General features: G+C 32.5%; 2 protein-coding genes across 3 annotated transcripts; both read right to left on the bottom strand.

Moving 5' to 3' along the window:
• Nucleotides 1–287: 287 nt before the first annotated feature.
• LOC7468532 (uncharacterized) lies at nucleotides 288–4,150 on the bottom strand. The gene is made up of 5 exons (XM_002320455.4): nucleotides 3,910–4,150; nucleotides 3,590–3,662; nucleotides 2,822–2,886; nucleotides 2,140–2,249; nucleotides 288–823 (listed from the first exon to the last, which is right to left on the bottom strand). The coding sequence occupies exons 1-5, from the start codon at nucleotides 4,012–4,014 to the stop codon at nucleotides 610–612; spliced, it is 567 nt and encodes a 188-aa protein (XP_002320491.1). The 5' UTR covers nucleotides 4,015–4,150; the 3' UTR covers nucleotides 288–609.
• Nucleotides 4,151–12,687: 8,537 nt separating this feature from the next.
• LOC7468531 (zinc finger CCCH domain-containing protein 3) lies at nucleotides 12,688–17,813 on the bottom strand. 2 transcript variants are annotated; one of them, XM_002320454.4, is made up of 7 exons: nucleotides 17,198–17,813; nucleotides 16,310–16,479; nucleotides 16,085–16,138; nucleotides 15,280–15,396; nucleotides 14,859–15,170; nucleotides 13,457–13,732; nucleotides 12,688–13,255 (listed from the first exon to the last, which is right to left on the bottom strand). In XM_002320454.4, exons 1-7 carry the CDS (start codon nucleotides 17,265–17,267, stop codon nucleotides 12,914–12,916), a joined length of 1,341 nt encoding a protein of 446 aa, XP_002320490.1. In that variant the 5' UTR covers nucleotides 17,268–17,813; the 3' UTR covers nucleotides 12,688–12,913. The 2 variants fall into 2 exon arrangements, with proteins under 2 accessions (XP_002320490.1, XP_024441207.1); XM_024585439.2 differs by lacking the exons at nucleotides 16,310–16,479; nucleotides 17,198–17,813 and having other exon boundaries at nucleotides 15,967–16,094.
• Nucleotides 17,814–19,690: the final 1,877 nt, after the last annotated feature.

The raw sequence follows: 19,690 nt of genomic DNA, 5'->3' as shown, positions 1-19,690 counted from the left end.
TTTATTTTTAATTTTTACTTTTTCGAGTAAGAGATTCATTCTAATACGAACTAAATCAAATCTGAATTTAACCTTAAAAATATCTCCTAATCAATTTTATGAGATCAAACATATCTCTCAAGTCATATATTGGATTGAGATTTATAAGAAGATACTAGACATATGAAACTATATTATAATAAATTTCCATGTTAAATAGAGTTCGAGAGCATATTATTTCAAAAATCAAATAAGCAAAGAGAAGATAACTCTGAATTCAACAAGTGCCGTGATGATAGAAAAGCATATCATAGAAGAAGGCTTACCATAGATACTAATCAGAAAAAATAGAATATTTTGTTAGCATAATATCTCTTATGCTTGTACTGTCTGAATCAACAGTATTAAGGGGGTAAGGGTATCTGAGAAGATACTAGCAAACAGCAGCAAAATGACAAACGATTTGTTCATTACTTGCCCGAAAAACTAGAACAAAGAACAATTTTAAATGTTAAATGAGCATCTAACTCTATCAAAAAAAAATTCATTTATATCGGGATATCTAAGCTGAAGAAGTAGAGTAAATGCCATCACAGTAACAAGACTGATGAAGTTCCCCGGGATTATGTATTACAGGGCCATCTTTTCAGATGTTTTAACAGCATTTTCAGGTGCTATGGACCTTGGTAATCTTTTTTTGAGAAATTGGAATTGCCATCCTCTAGGTTTTATTCGTCCTAGCAGCTGCCATCTTCTAGGTTTTATCTGCCCTGACAATTTCATCTGCTCCTTCCTGAACTTCTTATTTGCATACCATCTTCCACCTCGCCAACCAAAACCGTACCTGCAATTGAGCAAAGGGGGTAAAGATACGATTAAGAAATTCAAATTAAGTTCTTCAGTTGAAGACTAAATGTGAAATAGTCAGAATATCACAAGACAGACATGGCTTAAGAAAGCAGCTATTCCGATATCCAACTGTAATTATTCTCAACAGCATGTAAGACCATCATCGACTCTACATACAATGATAAAACACAGGCCATGAAGGATATCCAACTGTTATTATTCTCAACAGCACATAAAACCATCGTCAATTCTACATACAATGATAAAACACAGGCCAAATATGTAACGCTCAATGACAATAGAGAGCTTCAACAAGCCACCAAGCCCTGGCATTAGTAGTCTCTGACAGGGCCAATAAAAAAGCCAATATACATTTATTTTATAATTAATACTGCAAGTTAAAATTTTAAAACAATAAAAAAAAAAAATGAGGATGAGAAGCAGTATAGCTTAAAAAAAGAACAAATAAAGAAGTTTTATTAAACAAAAACTGAAGAACAATAAACTTCAATATAGTTTAAAATGGCAAATACGCAAACATCAATAATGTTAACATGTGACATGCAAAATGGAAAGTGTTTTTCCAATCTTAAGCAAGGGAAACACTTCCCTCCATCAAAGCCTTGTGTTTTTCATTGACTGGAAAACACTCTTTTGACGTAGTTTCTACCAAGTCACCACACACTAAAAAGTATGGAAAGTGTTTCCAGGAAAAACAAGGTGCAAGTTTGTTTTTGTCAGAACCCAACTATAACAGCCACAACTTATCCACGTCCAAGATAATATTATGATGTTCCTGGTGTTGATTTCCCCAGGAGGAGGGAAAGCTATAGCATTCAGTGGATTTAGCCAGATGTAGATAATGACAGTGCAGTACATATGATTATTGCTTAAAGTACTGGATTTCATTTTAGCATGTTTTTGCCCCCAAAGTACAATGCTATTCCAATCAATTATGAAGAAGATTCAAACCAATTAGCAAGCTCCCAGTCTCATTTGGAATGCATGAAACCACCCTGACCTTACAGAATTCACATTGCTTCGGTTAATTACTCAGGTATACATTAGATATTTTCTCATATGTAATTTCCTTAGTGACCGTCGACCAACTTTCCATCATCCTTCCCCAGCTGAGAAGCATGTATTATCATTGTGTGCATCTTTTCAAAATATGAAGCTTGGCTAAGCAAGTGACCAAATGACAAGGTGATTAAATCAATTTGGAACAGGGAATGTTGTGTATAACTCTAAACCTGTGAGAAAACAGAAACAAGAACACAATAAACAAAGGAAAAGCAGTTAGGAACAAACCCAATGACAAATGCTGTCCCTGCCGTAGCAATGCAGGCAGCAACACTGGAATGTCCTGGATCAACAAGCTTTTTAAATTCTGAATGTTCAATATGATAGTTTTTCTTCATCTGCCATGTAAGAAAAAAAGGAAAAAGAAATTATACTATTAGAAAACAAATCAACACCAAAGGCATCGGAAAGGACCATTTGAAGGGAGGTTGAAAACATGCAGGGTAGAAAAAAGATTATGTAAATGAAACCATATAACTGTCTGTCCTAGCTTTAAAAACTAAAACTTTGGGAGCAAACAAAGAGACTGGCACAGAATGGCTCCTGCATATCACAAGTGATCATGTACATTTACTTGGAATCAGACATGATACAAGATGAGAGAAGATGAATCAAGATGGTACTCTCATCTTATAAGCCAGTTCTAATCTTATAGGATAAGAAATTCACAAAATTCAAGAAGGTGTCACTGAATAGTAGGAATTAAGACATCATTGAGCAGATCTAAGTTGGATTTCAAATGCCTCTCAATAGCAGGAATTAAGACTCATTGAGTTGATCTAAGTTGGGTTTACCAGTCATGATTATAAGATATTCTTCTGTGGAATCAGTATACATTTTGTTAGGAAAGAAGAAAATACATAAGCATCAGCAACTATTTATTATCTAACATTATGTAACAGAGACTCACAGCATTTTCAATTCCTTCGAGCCTTTGATCAACTTTTGAATCACGGAGATGGTGTAAAGAATACCCTGCACATTATGAGTACTAATAAGATACTCTGGAGTAATGAAGAAAAAATATTCAGCACCCATAAATTGGAAACAAACACTTATCTTGACACAAAAATAAACATGCACTGAGCAAAATGTGTTGATCATGATTGATATATACAAGCAAACATTTCTTTCTTTTGTTATGGAAATAGCCATAACTGTATAGATTAATTGCAAAACCATGCAACATAATTTATTCAATTTTCTATACGATGCCCATCACTAACTATTTTAAAAAAACTTTTTGGAATATTTGGCCACATTGATCAATGGATGGAGGATGGACCATGAAAATCAGTTCATAAAGTTAAACTAAGTTGTGCAACTCTTGGAAGAGGAGGATGTTCCCAAATGAATTTGGTGCATAAATAAGGTTTTCTTTTATTGAGGCTGTCATTGCTAATAAAATTTTGCCCATTGTAATAGCAAAATCCATTAGAATTCATTCTTTAGATTTTCTCAAACTAAACACACTAAATTGAAGTAACGGTTTTTGGCCGTATGGGACTCATTCTGGTTTTCACACTGATGCATCAAACTCCCATTTAAAACACTGGTAACTTAATAGAAAATTGAAAACCCTAAAAATCGCTTCAGACGAAACATAAAGCCCACAAAGCAATAAAGAAAGGGAAAAACAAAGATACTAAACATAAATTATTTTAGAACAAAAACTCACCAGCCCAAGCTGTAGCAACAGATGCTACAGAAGTTCCAATAGTAAAAACCACCTTATGCCTCTCAAATATATCCTAACACATAGAAGAAACACAAAATATAAGATACAAGCAGGCAAGAAATTGTACAAGACCCTTCTAAATCCAAACAAAAAGAAGGCACTTTGAAACTAACTTAAGGAACCCATCAAAACCAACCAACGAACAAGAGAACCAAAAAAAAACCCATTACAGATACGAGATGCCCATTCAATTTAATTTAGTTTAGTTTCAAGTTTACAAAGAACATAGTAATGAATGAAAAAAAGATAAATAAAAGTACCTTGGTAGAGAAATAGGTATCCTGAATAGCAGTCCATGAATTAAGAGTTTTCCTCTTCAATTGGGAACCGAAAAGTGAGCTCCCTCTACTTCTCAATTGCTGCATCCTGCATGACTCGCTTCACGTCGGAAGCCAAACTGGAAGTTCCTGCCTGCTTTTTTTTTCTTGCCTTCTTCCTTTTCTTGTATTTTCGAGGTGTCCACGACTTGTCAAATAAGTGAAGTTGGGATAAATGAAGAGTCAACTATTGTTTGTATTTTTTTTACTTAATAAAACTGATTAATTTAAGAATTATATATTTAATTTCTATGTTATAAAATTATTATTAATTAAAGAAAAACCTTAGAGGTTTGGTATTAACATTATGGAATTAGAGAGTAATTACTATGGACTAGAATATTGCCTTATTCGTTTCTTTTTTTGGGTGCCAACTAGTTGCATTGTTTTTGTATTGTTGTGGGTATGCAAAACAAATATGTTTGATAATGTTATAATTATAATTTAAAATTAAATAAAAAAAACATTCAAAGGTGTGATGGAGTAAATGTTACATAAAGCTAAAACAACTATATAAGTGAAGGAAAATTAAGTAAATATAAGCAAAATCAACTATATAAGTGAAGGAAAATTAAGTAAATATAAGCAAAATCAACTATATAAGTGAAGGAAAATTAAGTAAATATAAGCAAAATCTAGTTTGTGAAAGAGCTTTATATTGTACAAAAATTGCAAGAGCAAAAAACTATGTAATTGGAGGGACCGATTGATTAATTGATCATTTTTAAAAAAGTAAGAACATATGCATTGTTCTATAGCAAAAAAAAACATCATAAAAGCTATGTATTATATTAATGAACAAAAAAACGATGCCACATCAATGTTAAAGAGCAATAATGCATTGTAAGAAAGCCAAACAATGTGTTGTTGCACCTGCACCAACCAAAGGGCATGCAAAAGTCACTAGAAAGTAGGTTACAAAGTTGTTGCATACATAAAAAGTGTATGCGATCTTATTGATGGAGAAACCTTACAAATGAAAAGGGAATCAATGGATTGGGTCACGGGTAAATCTATTGGGTGAGTTAAGTTTTAAAATAGTAGTTTTTCAGATATAATATTTTTAATTTAATCACTAACTAGGGTCATGGGTTTGAAAAATTAACATAAGTAGACATCATTTTATTTCCTGATTACATCTTTTGAAGTTATTCATTTTAAAAAATAAATTTTATTATTTTCTTCGGTTTTCTTTTCAATCAAGTTATCCATATTTTATGATCAAGGTACGAGGTTTGTCTTGGTGGTCTATGGGTTTTTTAGGTCGTTTTTTTTTTATTCTTTTTTATTTTGTCCTTCAAATTTAATTCTTTTTAGAATTAGACTTCGTCTTTTTTCATATTTTGTTGTCTATTGGATTATCTTGTTCGCATGATCCTACTCGTAATTTTTGGCAAACTCGCCTCATTTTGCTGGTGCTTTGTTTTTTAAGATTTTTTTTCATTAATCTTTTTTTCAATTTCATCCATCTACATTTTGGTTCTTAGGGATTGACATTCGTTAGTTTTTTCAATTCTCTTTCTATGATGTCAAGTCGTGGATTTTATTTTTTTGTTCATTCTTTTAAGCTTCCAGTGCTTGAGCATTGTTTTTTTACGTTGCAAAAAATCAGTTCAGGCCACAATGAAGCGCAGGGTAACTATCTAGTGACTGCTATAAAAAATCATTTAGTACGAAGCTACCAATCTCTACAATGTAAAGTGGTAAATGATTATATTAAATTGATTTCAACCCTTGGAAACTTGGTTTGCCTACATCAGAATAAAGCAGCACAATTTGCAACAATTTCGCAAACCACTAAGCATTTTGGGCCATATAATGTGTCATTTTTGTTTTTGAATGAGAAAGCCATTGCTTGAGAAAAGAGGATCAACTTAATAAGATCACCTTTCATTTCCTTCCAAGGCCCTTTGAACCCAAACAAGTATTGAACAATTAATTATTAGCTGCTATTTTTTTATTTGTTCTAGCAAGGAAAATAGATATATAGACTAAAAATCACATCTGATATGAACAAAAAAGGTACCATTCACATGTGTCTAGTAATATTTGATCCATATCAACTTGTCATTGATGTTGTCAACTCGATCGCTTTACCAAAATTTTTCATAGTTTTCAAGCAAAAAGTACAAATTTATGATTGAAGTCTTCCTTTCCCCTTCCCAAAAATATAGCGAAAACCAAACAACTTCCATATTATGTAATATGCTATGTTATATTAAATATTATACTTACATTGTATAAAGTTATTCCGGGTAGTATAGTTTACATTGTCTTCTATATGTTTTCCTATTCATAAATAGAGAGAGGATGGCTGCCACCTTAGGTTAAGCTTCCTATTTTTACATAAAACTATATTCTATTATCTTCTTCAATTTGGTATCAGAGTCTTTATCCTAACAGATTTTTTTCCATTAGCAATAAATTCTATCTACCAGCAAATTCCTACTACTAATTTCGGCCTTCATATCAGTTATTCTTCTCTTGATTCTTCTGTTTTAGTAGTGTTGCTGCCTACACTCGGTTTGTCAATATCATCCAACCCTTTTCCTTTTTGTTCTCTGATGCTACGATTTTTGTTCCCATTCCTTTCACGTTTGTGTTTTCTATGTCAGCAGTCTCTAATCCATTAACAGCCATCATTCCTCTCTCTAATACACAACAAGTGATTTATCTCATGCTCATCAACACGAACTATCTCTATTGATGGATGCAGATGAAAAAAATATCTAATTGGTTAGGGTGTTTTTACATTTATTGATGGCTCATTTCCATGTCCTTCTCCCCATATCATGACAAATGCTGATTATGTTACCCCTATCACCTTCGGTTCAATTATTAATCAAGCTTTTCTCTCATTAAAACAACAATATCAACTCATTCTTAGTGTTCTTCTCTCTTTTCTTTCCACGAATGTCCTCTATCTTGTGGTTAATTGTCCAACTTCTGCTAATATTTGGAGCACACTCAAACACGTCCTTACTTCTCCATCCAATTCTCAGATTATGCAATTACATGGCTCCATTCAAGATCTTTATCAAGGTAATGATATTGTCACCATTTATTTGCAGAAAGACAAGGGTTTATTTGATGAATTAGTAGCAACAGACCAATCCATCTCTCTTGTTGATTTTAATTTATATGTTTTTTGAGGCCTTCATAATGAATTCCATGATTCGGTCACAAGTCTATTGACTAAGGTTGAGCATTTTCCCTATTCTAAGTTTTATAATCTCCTTCTTACCCATGAGTTTTTACACAAAAGCTCTCTTTAATCCATTCTTATTGTTGTATCGTTGTTGCCTACTCTTTTGTAGCCTCTATTTACTTTGGTTGTTTGGAAATGTATCCTCTCACAATTAGGGCAGAGGACGTCGTGGTGGCTGGAGGAATACCCATAACTTCTTCACTATTTCGGTTAGTCAAAATTATTGTGGCAATAGTGTTGGTTATTAGCCACAGAACAGTGGCTATGAGGGAAATTAACACCAACAGAACAACCAGAATTCTTCACCAAGTTAGTAGCATCTTACACGTCAGGTTAGGTGTCAACTATGCAACATTTTTTGTTACTCAGCATAATAGTGTTCACAATTATTAACCTATGAAAATTAAGTCTCTTCCAACTTCTTTTTCATTGATGCTTCAGCAACCAACTCTATCATTTGGTTCCCTGATACAGGTGCAAATCAGCATATTACTCCGGACATTGCAAGTATGACAAGTGTAGAACCTTATCTTGGTAATGATGAATTGCATATTGGTGATGGTAAGGGATTTGTCATATCCAATACTGCTCACACTATTTTACATACTCCAAAACACATATTTATTTTGTCTAATATCTTACATGTGCCTCAGATTAAAAAGAAAACCACTCTTATTTGTTCATCGTGAAAACTGTCTTTTTTTAAATTCACTTCTCTATTTTTTATGTCAATGATCTCATGACCAAGAAAGTTCTTCTTTCCGGTCAAAGTAAAGATGGCATCTATGTCCTTTCAGAGTTTTCCATAACTTTTATGCCTTAAGCTTTTTAGTTTGCTAGCGTGTCTACCTCTTCTGATATCTGGCATCGTCGACTCTGTTATCCTAGTTCACGTGTTTTAATTCTCTTAGCGTCAAATAAAAAGGTTGTTTGTAATTCTCATCATTTCAATTTTCAATGTCAAGCTTGTCTGTTAGAAAAATCATCACAAAAATCATCACATGTCATTAGGATCTATAGGTCATAAATTCCTTATAACTATTCTTATAATTCAGGCAGAACTGGTATCTTTCACTGAATTGCACTCGTTATTGTTAAGAAATGAATTTATCAATATAAATAATTTTTAATATCTCTCTATATGGCAAGATAGTGAAACCAAGACCTTTTAACCATCACCTCTCCTAGCTCGTTCCATTGTTCTCTAACCAAACCATGGTTAATACTCTGATAATAACTTCTTTGATAACCATAAGGTATTATTATTGTAGATGAATTCATTGATAATGTGGTTATGGTCTAACCTGTTTTGTTAAAAGCTCTACAATGATTATTTTATTCTTTAATTGTTGGTGTGGTTTGCTAACTTTTTACTTTATTAAAGAGCCAAAAGAAATAACATGTACAACTTGAAAGATTTGATGGAGTAAAACTAGAAATTATTGTTATTATAGCTTGCTATATGAGGTTTTAGAACTTATGCTTGGTGAGATCTTTAAAGTTGTAATAAAGGACAATCAAGCTACAACTTTTAAAAAAGATTAAAAGGAATTTTCCTTATCTTACTAATACATTTATTCTTGAATGGCCATTTTTTTATAGCTTATAAAAATAAATAAAAAAATAAAGTATTTATTACTCTATCTATGATGATTTGCAACATTGAAAAGTCATTGAAACACTACACTTTTGACAAGCAAGACATTAAAAGGTATCAATGTTGTCATAACCCAAATTTTCCCCCCTTCAAAAACAAAAATTCACATCAAAATATTTTACATGCAAATTTTGATAGAATTTTTGCATAAAAGGTTAGTTACTTAAAATAATCAAAATAAAAAAAGAAATAAAAATACAATTAGGGATAAAATCAGACAAACAATATAACTCAAAGCATTGATTGAGCTAGGGTAAGTACAAAAAGGTCAGGAATAATTTTTTAGGGACAATTAGGGGGCGTGATTAAAGAAAAAATAAGAAAGGGGTTGAAATTGGCTGAAATTCAAGAAATTACAATACTAAGGACCGAAATGAAAGAGATGAAAAAATTTAAGTTTCTTATTAATTCAATCAAGGCTTAATTGAAGAGAAAAATGGGAATTTATAGCCAATTTAACCGCAAATGCACAAATTAGGGAACTAAGGACTGCATTTCAAAACATAACAAAATATAGGAGCTTAATTAGGTCGAATCATGGGCAAAATTAAAAGAAATATATAAAAAAACAAAATCCAATTTGAGTAAAAATTAAAGATTTGCAAGACTAATGACCAAATTAGAAGGGGTAGAGAAGTTAAGGGATAAGAAAAAATAAATTAGAGGATGAAATTGTGAAGAGATTGAGAGAAAATGGGTGAAATTAGCTAAAAATTGAAAAGCCAGTGACTGAATTGAGAAAGGCATTAAAATTGAAAGGCTATTTTTAATGCAATTAAGGATGAAAGTGAGAAAACAATTAAAAAAAGCAGTTGAAATTGGCTAAAAATTAAAAATTAGAGAGCCAATGATCAAATTAAAAAAGGCAGCAAAATTGAAAGGCCATTTTTACTACAATCGGAGGCGAATTAAAAAAAAAAGGTTGAAATTCATAAAAAAAAAATAGAAAGCCAAGGACTAGATTGGAAAAGATGTTAATATTGAGGGACCTTGTTTTAATTAATTATGGACTAAATTGATATAAATCTTGAGAAAATAGTCAAAACTAGCTGAAAAATAAATAAAGCAAGGGATTAACTTGGAAAAGGCGTCAAACTTGGAGGACTGTTTTGTTTAAAAAAACTCTCTTTTAATAAAGCGACGCAATTTTATTAAAAAAAAAACCCAAAACAATGTTGTTTTAGGCTAAATTCCAAAATAGTCCTCCTTTTTCCTTGTAATATACCTATAAAAGTGCTTTGTTTTGCATGTTTTTTTTGTTAACTTTGTTCACTCGTTTCTCTCTCCCACGCCAGTCAAAAATTACAAACAACACATCATTCTCCTCTTATGCAGATATACTCCATATTCAGCTAAAAATATGTGCCTATACCCTCTGAAATAGCTGCAAAAGTGGCGTAAAAAGATTAACCCGAGCATGTTCGGCCAAATGGCACAAACATTGTGGATGGTCGAGATTGACCTAATAAAGCCAATGACCATGATCATTCCACCTAGAAAGGTTACAAAATCTTCATCCTTACTTATAAATAGTAGGGGAAGCAAGAAAAAAGAGGATCCAAGCAGAGAGAGAAGATATCAAGTTAGAAAGAGAAAGAAGAAAAGGAGATTTTTTGGGCTAAATAAATTGTAGTTTTGAACTGGTAGGTAGTGTCATGATATGCATGACATTGAATGATGAATTTGCCTCCTAGATCGAGGGGTTTTTGAAGTGTTGGGAATAATCATAAAATTATGATTTGAATGGTTGAGTAGTCGTTATCTAGTATTATGGTCACTAGAAAATCTATTAGTATGAAAGAGTTTGGGTAAGGAGACTAGTTGTGTATGGAAAAGACACACCACCCATAAGGCACCCTACATATGGTAAGTTGCATTATTGATTGATTGTTTTTTTTTTCTAGGTCATGTTTTTATTTGTTGGTCTATCTAAGGTTCAAGAAAAATATTCATCGGTAAGGAGGTTTCTGCCTTATCGAGTTAAAACCTAATCATTTTAAAGCCCAGATTTTAATGCAATTTTTTATATATAATATATGCAAGAATTGTTTTTTAGAATTTATCTGTATGCACACAAATAAAAATATATTTTTTTATGTTTTACAATAAGGATTTTATTTATTTATTGTTTTTTATTTTAAAAAAAAATTAAAGAAAACTAGATATTTTTAAAATGTAACTCTCTAGTCTCAATATTAAGTGAAATGATTGGAAAAATACGTGAGGAACTCAAAAAAAAATTAAAATGGTCCCTGAAGATTTTTAAAATTATTTGAGGTTTGTTTGACAAAACAAGAAAGTAATGGACAAATTAGTGCTAAAAGAAAATAGTAGGGTGTATTTTCTAAGCATGCTCTTATCCAAAAATTAAAGGTATAAAAATATTTTAAAATTGTATTTGACAAATACGTTGTAAAATCATAAAAAAAATATTTTTTTTAGACCAATTAAAAATAAAGGGCTGAGCATAGCCATGTGAACTGAGCTTTGGTTCAGCCCATCTTAATATGATTGGTTCAAAACACAAGTCTTTATGCTGAAGCAAAATGAATTAAGCTGTAAAAAATTAAATATGCATCTCTTCATATTAAAGAGAATACACCTAGAAACCTCTCCACCTCTGGTACCACCGCCATCTCTGCCACCAGAGGCCATCATCAACCACCATAGAAGCTTCTCACTGTAATTTTTCACTCATGTTTTTTTTTTTATATATATAATTTTACTGGATTCGCAATAGCATTAGGTATATTTCATGAAACTATTATGTTTCATTTTTATGTCCGCATGTGTAAAAATTCATGTTACTATACATTCATGCATTTTTTTTATTATTTTTTAATGACATCAAAATAGCCTTAGTATAATTTCATAAAACCATGTCGTTGCTTTTTTACATATGCATGAATGTATAAATATTTGTTTTTTAAATTAAAATAAAAATAAATTGATTAAAATAAAATAAAAATAAAATGATAAAATATTTTATTTTTAGAGAATAATATAAAAAAAATTATTAAAAAACCAAAATCACTTAAATATTTTATTTTTCAGGATTAACTCTAAAATTCTTTGTTGAAATCCCGACAAAATCTTTTATTTTTAGAAATTAATATTAAATTTATTGACGAGCCATATTTTTAGAGATCAATATTTTTTATTTTAAATGAAACAAAAAAAGTCACAAAATAAATTTTAAAAATAGTTCAAACCATGTATAGAATAAATTTTTTTAAAAAAACATAATAAATGTAATTTTTTATTTTAAAATATATGGTAAAAATAATTAGAGGGAAGCAAAAACCACGACACATTTTAAGATGCAGACCACATCGTCCAGAACAGTTTATCAATCACTCGAAAGGGAACCAAGGACCGAAGATTTCTTACAACACGTTAGCTTTCGGACCAATTAGTTAAGGGACTGATAGAAAAAGAAATAGATTAACACCTAAATTTTTTGATAAATTAGAGTTGAAAAAGAAAAAATTAGAATTTCTTATTCTCCAGGAAAACTAGTTTTCTAAATTTATAGAAAACATATTTTAAATTTCTCCATAGCTTTTTTTATTTACTTTTTACTAAACACACCCTGCTACTCATCGCAGATTATGCACGCTTTTTTTGCCTATCCCCATCAGCGACAAAAAAACAAAATTAAGATGGAGAAATAGAGGCTCATATATTTTAGCGACCAAAAACCAGGTCATTATCCTAAAGGTTACTTGGTTCTCCCGTTTACCGTCACCGCAGCTAAAGTATTCCGATTCACAAGGCCAATATTTCAGCTGTGCAAGGCAGTGGAATGTTGTTTCTGATAGATATCACTGAAGATGAATACATCCAGGGACGCATATTACAAATTTCACCTGCATTTTATTCACAACAAAAAATGCCCTTCCATACTCCCATCATCTTTGCTCAACACATTTTCAAACCACGTATCACACTCCGCGGAAACACAGGTGAAAAGAGGGGCTGGAGGTACTTGTGACAAAAATCTCCTTTACGAGTACCAAGTATCAAAAAAAAAAAAAAAAATACAAACCAGAACAAAATGGTGAGACTTGAACTGAATCGAATTAATCGTGTGAAGGTTCTGAAGAAGCCTGTGAAGAGTGTGGTGGTGGGGAACCAGCTTGCTCGGTTGGATCATCTGAAATCTTTGTACTTGTATCAGGATTCTGATGCTTATTGTAGCTTGCACCATCAGGATTGTGGATCAAATCAGGGAGTTTCGACAAGGTAACAGGAGCTGCTTGTGCCATTCTTGGATAAGTTATCAGAGATGAATCCATTATAGATAAAGATGGCAGGCTCAAGCTATAGTTATAAGGATATGTATGTATGGGGTGATCATATCTGCAGGTTGGGCCGAACTTGCAGATTCCATACATACTGTAGTCTGGACACACGGCTTGCCCCTGCACATAAAAGAACAGCAAGAAATCATAGCAACAACATTCAGTGTCTTGCCATATAAACTGGTTTTTTTAATATATAAATAGTTCACCAATAAGTTTAGGATGCCCACTAAATTGAAACGACCACAATTATTCAGTAGTATTATTTCATGTAATGTACTGACTGCATGCCACCAAAAGTGAAGTATATAGAGAACTTACAGGTCTCGAGGGAAGTCCAAGCAGGCCCATAGTATTGGTTGCTAGCTGTGCAATCCTTTCTTTTGGGTGATGGTACTTGCAGTCAGAACCATATTTGCAGGTCCCAGTGCTCATAAAATGCCGGCATTCTGGTTGACCAGGTCTCTCAGGGAGAATAGGGCTGACTGTTGATAACAAGTGCACTTGCCCACCGGAACCAGAGTCACCTTGGTTCCTGGAGTCATAAGCACGATTGGATCCCAGAATGCTGGAAGAGGACATTGGATTCAAGTTTCCCTGATTAACAAATAAAACTGTGACGAGGAAAAAAACAAAACACTTCCCCCAACAAAATGCAATGATAAGGAATAACTAGATGCATTATTAAAAGAGCCAATGAGTAAATAAATATAGAGAGTTTCTATATAAGTTTCTTTTGGCTACATCAAAGCCACGTTGCAGTAAAGCTACTGCATGCATATGCCCCAGTACTAATTTATTACGTCTCAGAGCCAGTTCGCAACCTTTTCCACAGGTTTTTTTATTATTGCTTTTTGAGAGAGAGCACTACCTGATGATTTATCATTTATTGCATCCAATATTCTTTAGACAGATCAGTTATTTATCTAGAAATAATCATTTCCCTTTCACACTCGGATTTCAATTCAAACCCACATGAGAAAAAATACTTAAATCCTTTATACTTTTGTGTTCGAGTCCATCCTATAAGTACTACTGTTCGAGATGGAGCCCGAAACCCAACCACTTCACACCTCCAAAACAATTGCCTTTGCCAGATAATAGCAAATAGGCAATTAATTCTTTGATGTTGGATGTAGAGGTATCATCCTATAACTTTCTTCACATTAACAATGCAACTCATTCAAAAACCGATTCAGTCAGCACAACAGGCTCAAGCCGCTCAAGTAACTAATTTTACTTCTGGTTTTGCATTGATCTTATTACGTACCAACTCCAGATTAATATATCAAACCCCAAACCATAGAGAGGAAATTGGTAGAAAAGCAGAAATATTTATTTCTCAAAAGCAGTAAAATCAGATCATTAGATCTTTCAAGATTTTTTTTATAATATGGCGCAGTTCATGCTGCTTCAAAACAGCATACCAATGAAATTCAATCACACAAAGGGAACTAGAACATAGTGCGAAATGGCATGCATTGATTATTGGCATCATAATATAAAGATCTAAATTCTAACCCACAAAACTTTGCCATTCAACTCTGAAACAACCAAGATGCAATGACAAATCATTGTCTCTAACGCACACAGTTTTTCCATTCAACAGTAAAGCAACCAAGATGCAATGCCAAATCATTGAAAAGCATAACCTTCCTTGTCAGCATGCCACATTTATGTTAATCATTTATGGCAAAAGAAATTTTAGAAATCATCTAGTTACCACATAGGTGTTCCAGCCTGGGACAGGAATGATGCCTGGAGAAGGAGATACAACAACAGGCATATAAGCTTGTGGACCTTGTAAATTTGTGCCAGACATAAGTGGTGCCCTTGGTAACGACCATGTTGGAAGTCCACCTACATAAGGCAGGCCTGAAGATGGCACAATTGGTGATCCCGTAGATCCAAAGGCAGCAGCTCCAGTTAGGGAGAAGCTAGTTCCCAATGACGCAGGCTGGGGGTGGTGGAATTTGCATGCAACTCCAAATTTACATGATCTGGTCCGCATGTAGTAAGGACATGATTTTTCATCCTAAAAGTAAATATTTCCAAGTTAGAAAGTGAATTTATATTGTCTACAGCATTTAATAAATATTAGGAAATCCAGGAAAAACAAATTTAATCCAGATGTCAAGAAACACCTGACGCATAGGAAGACCCAACGCGTTAAATGAAACTGGTCCTGCACCATTCCTGTCTCTTGGATGATGATATTTACAAGTAGATCCATATTTGCAAGTCCCTGTCTTCAAATAATACTGCAATGGACATTTTGAAGCAGAAAGTAATAAATTACAAAGTTTTCTAGAAAGCATTCTCTTACAAGAATTTAACAAGTACTCCCTCAAGGAGGAATTCCTTGTGTTTACCAATAACCACTGATAAATTGTTAAGCTTCAATTCAATCTCCCCAATCTCATAGAATTCCAAACAGATGTACTGAAGATCAAGCCCAATCAAACTCTTTCACTCTAAATCATGTGTAATTTATTATTAATCTAAAACTTCATGAGCTTCTAAAAAGAAAGGCTCAAGGAGTGCACTGAGAATAATGTAGTATTTGACATCAGCCATCGTGGGTATCTCAAACAACCAAAAGGCCATCCCTTTGTGGAAAAGCAAATATCAAACAATAAAGTCACGCAATACAAGTATGATTTGATCTAGTTTAATAAACAAATGAACTGACAGGTGGTTGATAATATATGCCCACGGTAATATAAGAATTTCTCCTCTTCCATTGGAGCCACAACAAAAATGTACTATTATCAATTAACCAAGATAGCAAGCAAGAGAGAAGTAATAAAAGAGAAACACAATATACATACGTAAACAAGCCAAATCTTTTTGTTTTTCTTTTTATGGAAAATTCCCACGGTCATCAATCACATGATGCTCAAAATGGGGTGAGCTTTTTTTCATGAGACAGAGCGGAGAAGAATTTACCCCACAGTCAGGCTGTCCAACTCTCTCTGGAAGTTCTTCTCTCAATTGCGCGCCCTGTACAGAGAATAACAAAATTAGAACCACAAAATATAAGGAGAAATCAAGGTCAAAAGTAGAAGATATGCACATTAGATGGAATATAAACCAAGCTTGCTTAGTCCCACTGAAACCACAGATATGAGCCAAAGAGAGAATAACAACTTCTAAAGTAACAACGCATATTACCAGTGCAGCATAAACAGGATGATTAAAGCGACAATTGCTTCCATAACCACATAATCCAGTCCTTAAATAATATCCACAATCTGGTGCACCAGGACGATCTGGGTATGGACTTGATTGAGCCATACCCCCTTGCTCTTGATGATCATGTATTTTCAATCGCCAAATTGCTTCTGCAACAAATAAAAGGTTAGAAAATCAAGTTAGAACCACTCACGGCCTCCATAAGGATTACATCATTCACTACGGCACCAGTAGCCACAAACCCACAGGAAACCAAACATCAAAAGTTCAACGCACTCCATTTGTAACAAGTTTGTACTTTCCAAACGAAAAGAACTATAACATGAATTATACTACTATTCACAAAATAACAAACAACAATGCCTCAAAAAGAAGCCTAAATTAAAAATTTGTTAAGAAACTAAAATCATTCAAGCAAGTAACAAACTTTCCAGCTTCATCAACATATTGATCATAATAGGGATCACAATAAACAAAGTGGAATCTGCAAAAGTTTCATTTCATCAAAATACAAATAACATCAAAGCCCAAAACTCTTAAAAACCAAAAACCCACCAGTGATCAAGAAATTTGATAAGAAACTCAATAACAACTTAGCCTGAAACATCTAACATGATCACAAACAAAAGAAAAACACGAATATAAAATTACAGTTTTCCAGACAAAAAAAAAAAAAAGTAATTTGTAACATGTTCTGTAATCAAGCATTTAAAGCATTGTATTTGCTGATGACAACAACAGAAGCAAACTACCAAACCATGATCACATCACTTTAGAAAAACCCAAAAAGGAAAAAGAAGAAGAAGAAGAAGCAGATCTTCACTGCTTAGAATAAAGAGTGCACGGAAATATGATGCTAATACCTACCTTCAATGTTTTCAGCGGATTGATTTGACACAGCATTGCTCTTAACCTGCCTGTTGTTGTGGTCTGGCATCACAGCACAGTTTCTATAACACAATAAAAAAGCGTTTATTTTATCACTAATTTATTAGTAAATTTCAGCTTTCACTTACAATCAACAATCAAAACCACCCCCTAATTAACAACCCAATTTTTCATCCCTTGACACAAATCCCCAAATACCCAAAAGAAAAGGAAAAATGGGTGTAATTCTGAAAGAAAAATGAAAAAAAAAAATCAAAGGATGTGTTGTGTGGTGCTAGTCATGGAGGTAATGTGAGTGAAACACAGGGATGACAATAGGTAAATGAAGAAGAAGAATCCAATAGTCAAGAAATCTAAGAAATATATTCCAATTAGATTTATACAAAAGAGAAAAAAATTCTCTTCTTTTTTTTTCTCTTTTACGAGTGTGAATTTGATTTGATTTATTTATTTATTTATTTTTGGGTGGAGTGATGATGAAGGGGGAAGGAAAGTCGGGATCTCTTTGAATGTGTGTGAAACCAAACAAACAAATATGTGTGCGTGTATACACATCAAAGTAAGTTTCTTGCTTTCTCTTCTCCTATTTTACTTGTTTTTTTTTTTGTTTTTTTCTCGTCTCTTGAATTTACGATTTTCCTCCGAGGCGTGCTCTCATTTTATTACAGTCATTTAAGAATATGAATTGCTGCTGATTATTACTTTCTGTGAAAGGAAATCCTCTCGACCGTTGATTCTTTTCGTGAGGAATGGATCCCCGTCGTGCAAGTCCTCTATTATCTACTCTTTTATTTGGATGTTAGATTACCATAGTAGCCCTGGTACTGTCTATGCAACCTTTTTGTTTTACGTTTGAAAAGTATTTTAAAAAAAATTAAATTTTTTTATTTTTTTATTTCAAATTAATATATTTTTAATATTTTAAAATTATTTTGATGCGCTGATATCAAAATTAATTTTTTTAAAATAAAAAAATATTATTTTAATATATTTCTGAGTGAAAAATACTTTAAAAAGTAACCGCAACTACATTTTCAGACTGATGCTTAAATTTATATTTTATTATTTCTTCTCACATAGTTTTTTTTTATCCGAATAGTGAATATAGTTTATGCAAAACAGATTTTTTTCTGAATAAGTTTAAAAATATTTACATTAATATTGTGTGTTCAAATAATTAATTAATTATGGATTTAATCCCTTGTAACTCTTTGCAAGTCATTCATGATAGGAAAATTGTGATGTTAAAATTAAAAATAATGTGTTTCCATTTTAGCATCTAACACATGCTTTTATTTATTTATTTGTACTCCCTGTAGTGGAACAGTTCATCTCATTTGTTTGATGATAAAAAACAATTTATAATTTTAAAATATATTTGGGAGCGCGGTTTAATTTATTTTTAAAATATTTTGAAATTTTCTTCAAATATTTTTGTTTTTTAAATCATTTTAGCTATATCAAAAATAAATTTTAAAAAATATTAATTTAATATATTTTTAAACCTAAAAAAACATTTTAAAAGCAATTTTTATTGTTGTTCTAGAAACTCGAGGTCAACCACAAAAAAAATTGCTTTGGAAAGTTCAAATGTGAAAAAAATACTGAAAAAAAAGACAGGAGTATATCATTAGGCCAGCTACCGTTTAACATGACATCATGAATAAATACTCCAACAAGAAAAGCAGAGGGTATTCATGTCTTCTTACTTGACATAAATGGACACAAAAGTAGGCGTGGGTATCACGGTTTAATAAAAACGGGAATCGTCACCGTCAAAGCGCGCGAACTCGAGGGAGCGGCGATGAGATGTGGGCCATCGGATTTAAATTCCTGGTGGGACCCAAGTGAAGTTCCCACTGCTGATTCTCAGAGAAATAACAATACTATCCCCATAGTACAGTTATTTCTTATTAGAAGATGGTGATGTAGGGGCATTTGCGTCATTGAGGACGTTAAAGGCGCCAAATCACTGAAAAATATCTCCTCGTCGATTAATTTATGGGTTTTGTTTTTTTATTTTCTGGCTGCAGGGAGAAAATGTGAAAAATCGTTGCCGTTAATGGGAGAGTGACATGGACCGTTGGATCTAAATTTCTTTCTTTTATTTAATGAGGTAATGGGACCCATAGATCCCCGGGAAGTGGAAAGAAAAGAGCTTGTCTCGGATTCGCTGCGTGGAGGAGGGAAGTGGGTCCCGACATTTATCAGATTGTTATGGCCAATTTACTCGCCGAATTAACAACCGACGGGCAACAGATGGCGCCCTTTAAACAACCCAGCATTTTTCATTTTTATGTTTTAAAAATATTTAAAAAAAATAAATTATATTTTTATTTTAAATTAATTTTATTTTGTGTTTTTAATGCAATGATACTGAAAATAAATTTAAAAATCTATTATTTTAATGTATTTTTAACTTAAAAATTATATTAAAAAAAGCGAATTAAAATAAATAAATAATCCTGAGAA

Source organism: Populus trichocarpa, chromosome 14, assembly GCF_000002775.5.
Source record: "Populus trichocarpa isolate Nisqually-1 chromosome 14, P.trichocarpa_v4.1, whole genome shotgun sequence".
Lineage (NCBI taxonomy): Eukaryota > Viridiplantae > Streptophyta > Magnoliopsida > Malpighiales > Salicaceae > Populus > Populus trichocarpa.
Note: the sequence above shows the minus strand (reverse complement) of the source record. Positions and strands in the feature narration are given on the sequence as shown.

Coding starts and splice junctions, on each gene's coding strand:
- LOC7468532 (XM_002320455.4), bottom strand. CDS start 4,014: ATGCAGCAATTGAGAAGTAGAGGGAGCTCACTTTTCGGTTCCCAATTG. Junction 3,663..3,909: donor ATACCTATTTCTCTACCAAG/GTACTTTTATTT, acceptor TCTATGTGTTAG/GATATATTTGAGAGGCATAA. Junction 2,887..3,589: donor TGTTGCTACAGCTTGGGCTG/GTGAGTTTTTGT, acceptor CATAATGTGCAG/GGTATTCTTTACACCATCTC.
- LOC7468531 (XM_002320454.4), bottom strand. CDS start 17,267: ATGCCAGACCACAACAACAGGCAGGTTAAGAGCAATGCTGTGTCAAAT. Junction 16,139..16,309: donor ATCCTGTTTATGCTGCACTG/GTAATATGCGTT, acceptor TTCTCTGTACAG/GGCGCGCAATTGAGAGAAGA. Junction 15,397..16,084: donor TTGGACAGCCTGACTGTGGG/GTAAATTCTTCT, acceptor TGTCCATTGCAG/TATTATTTGAAGACAGGGAC.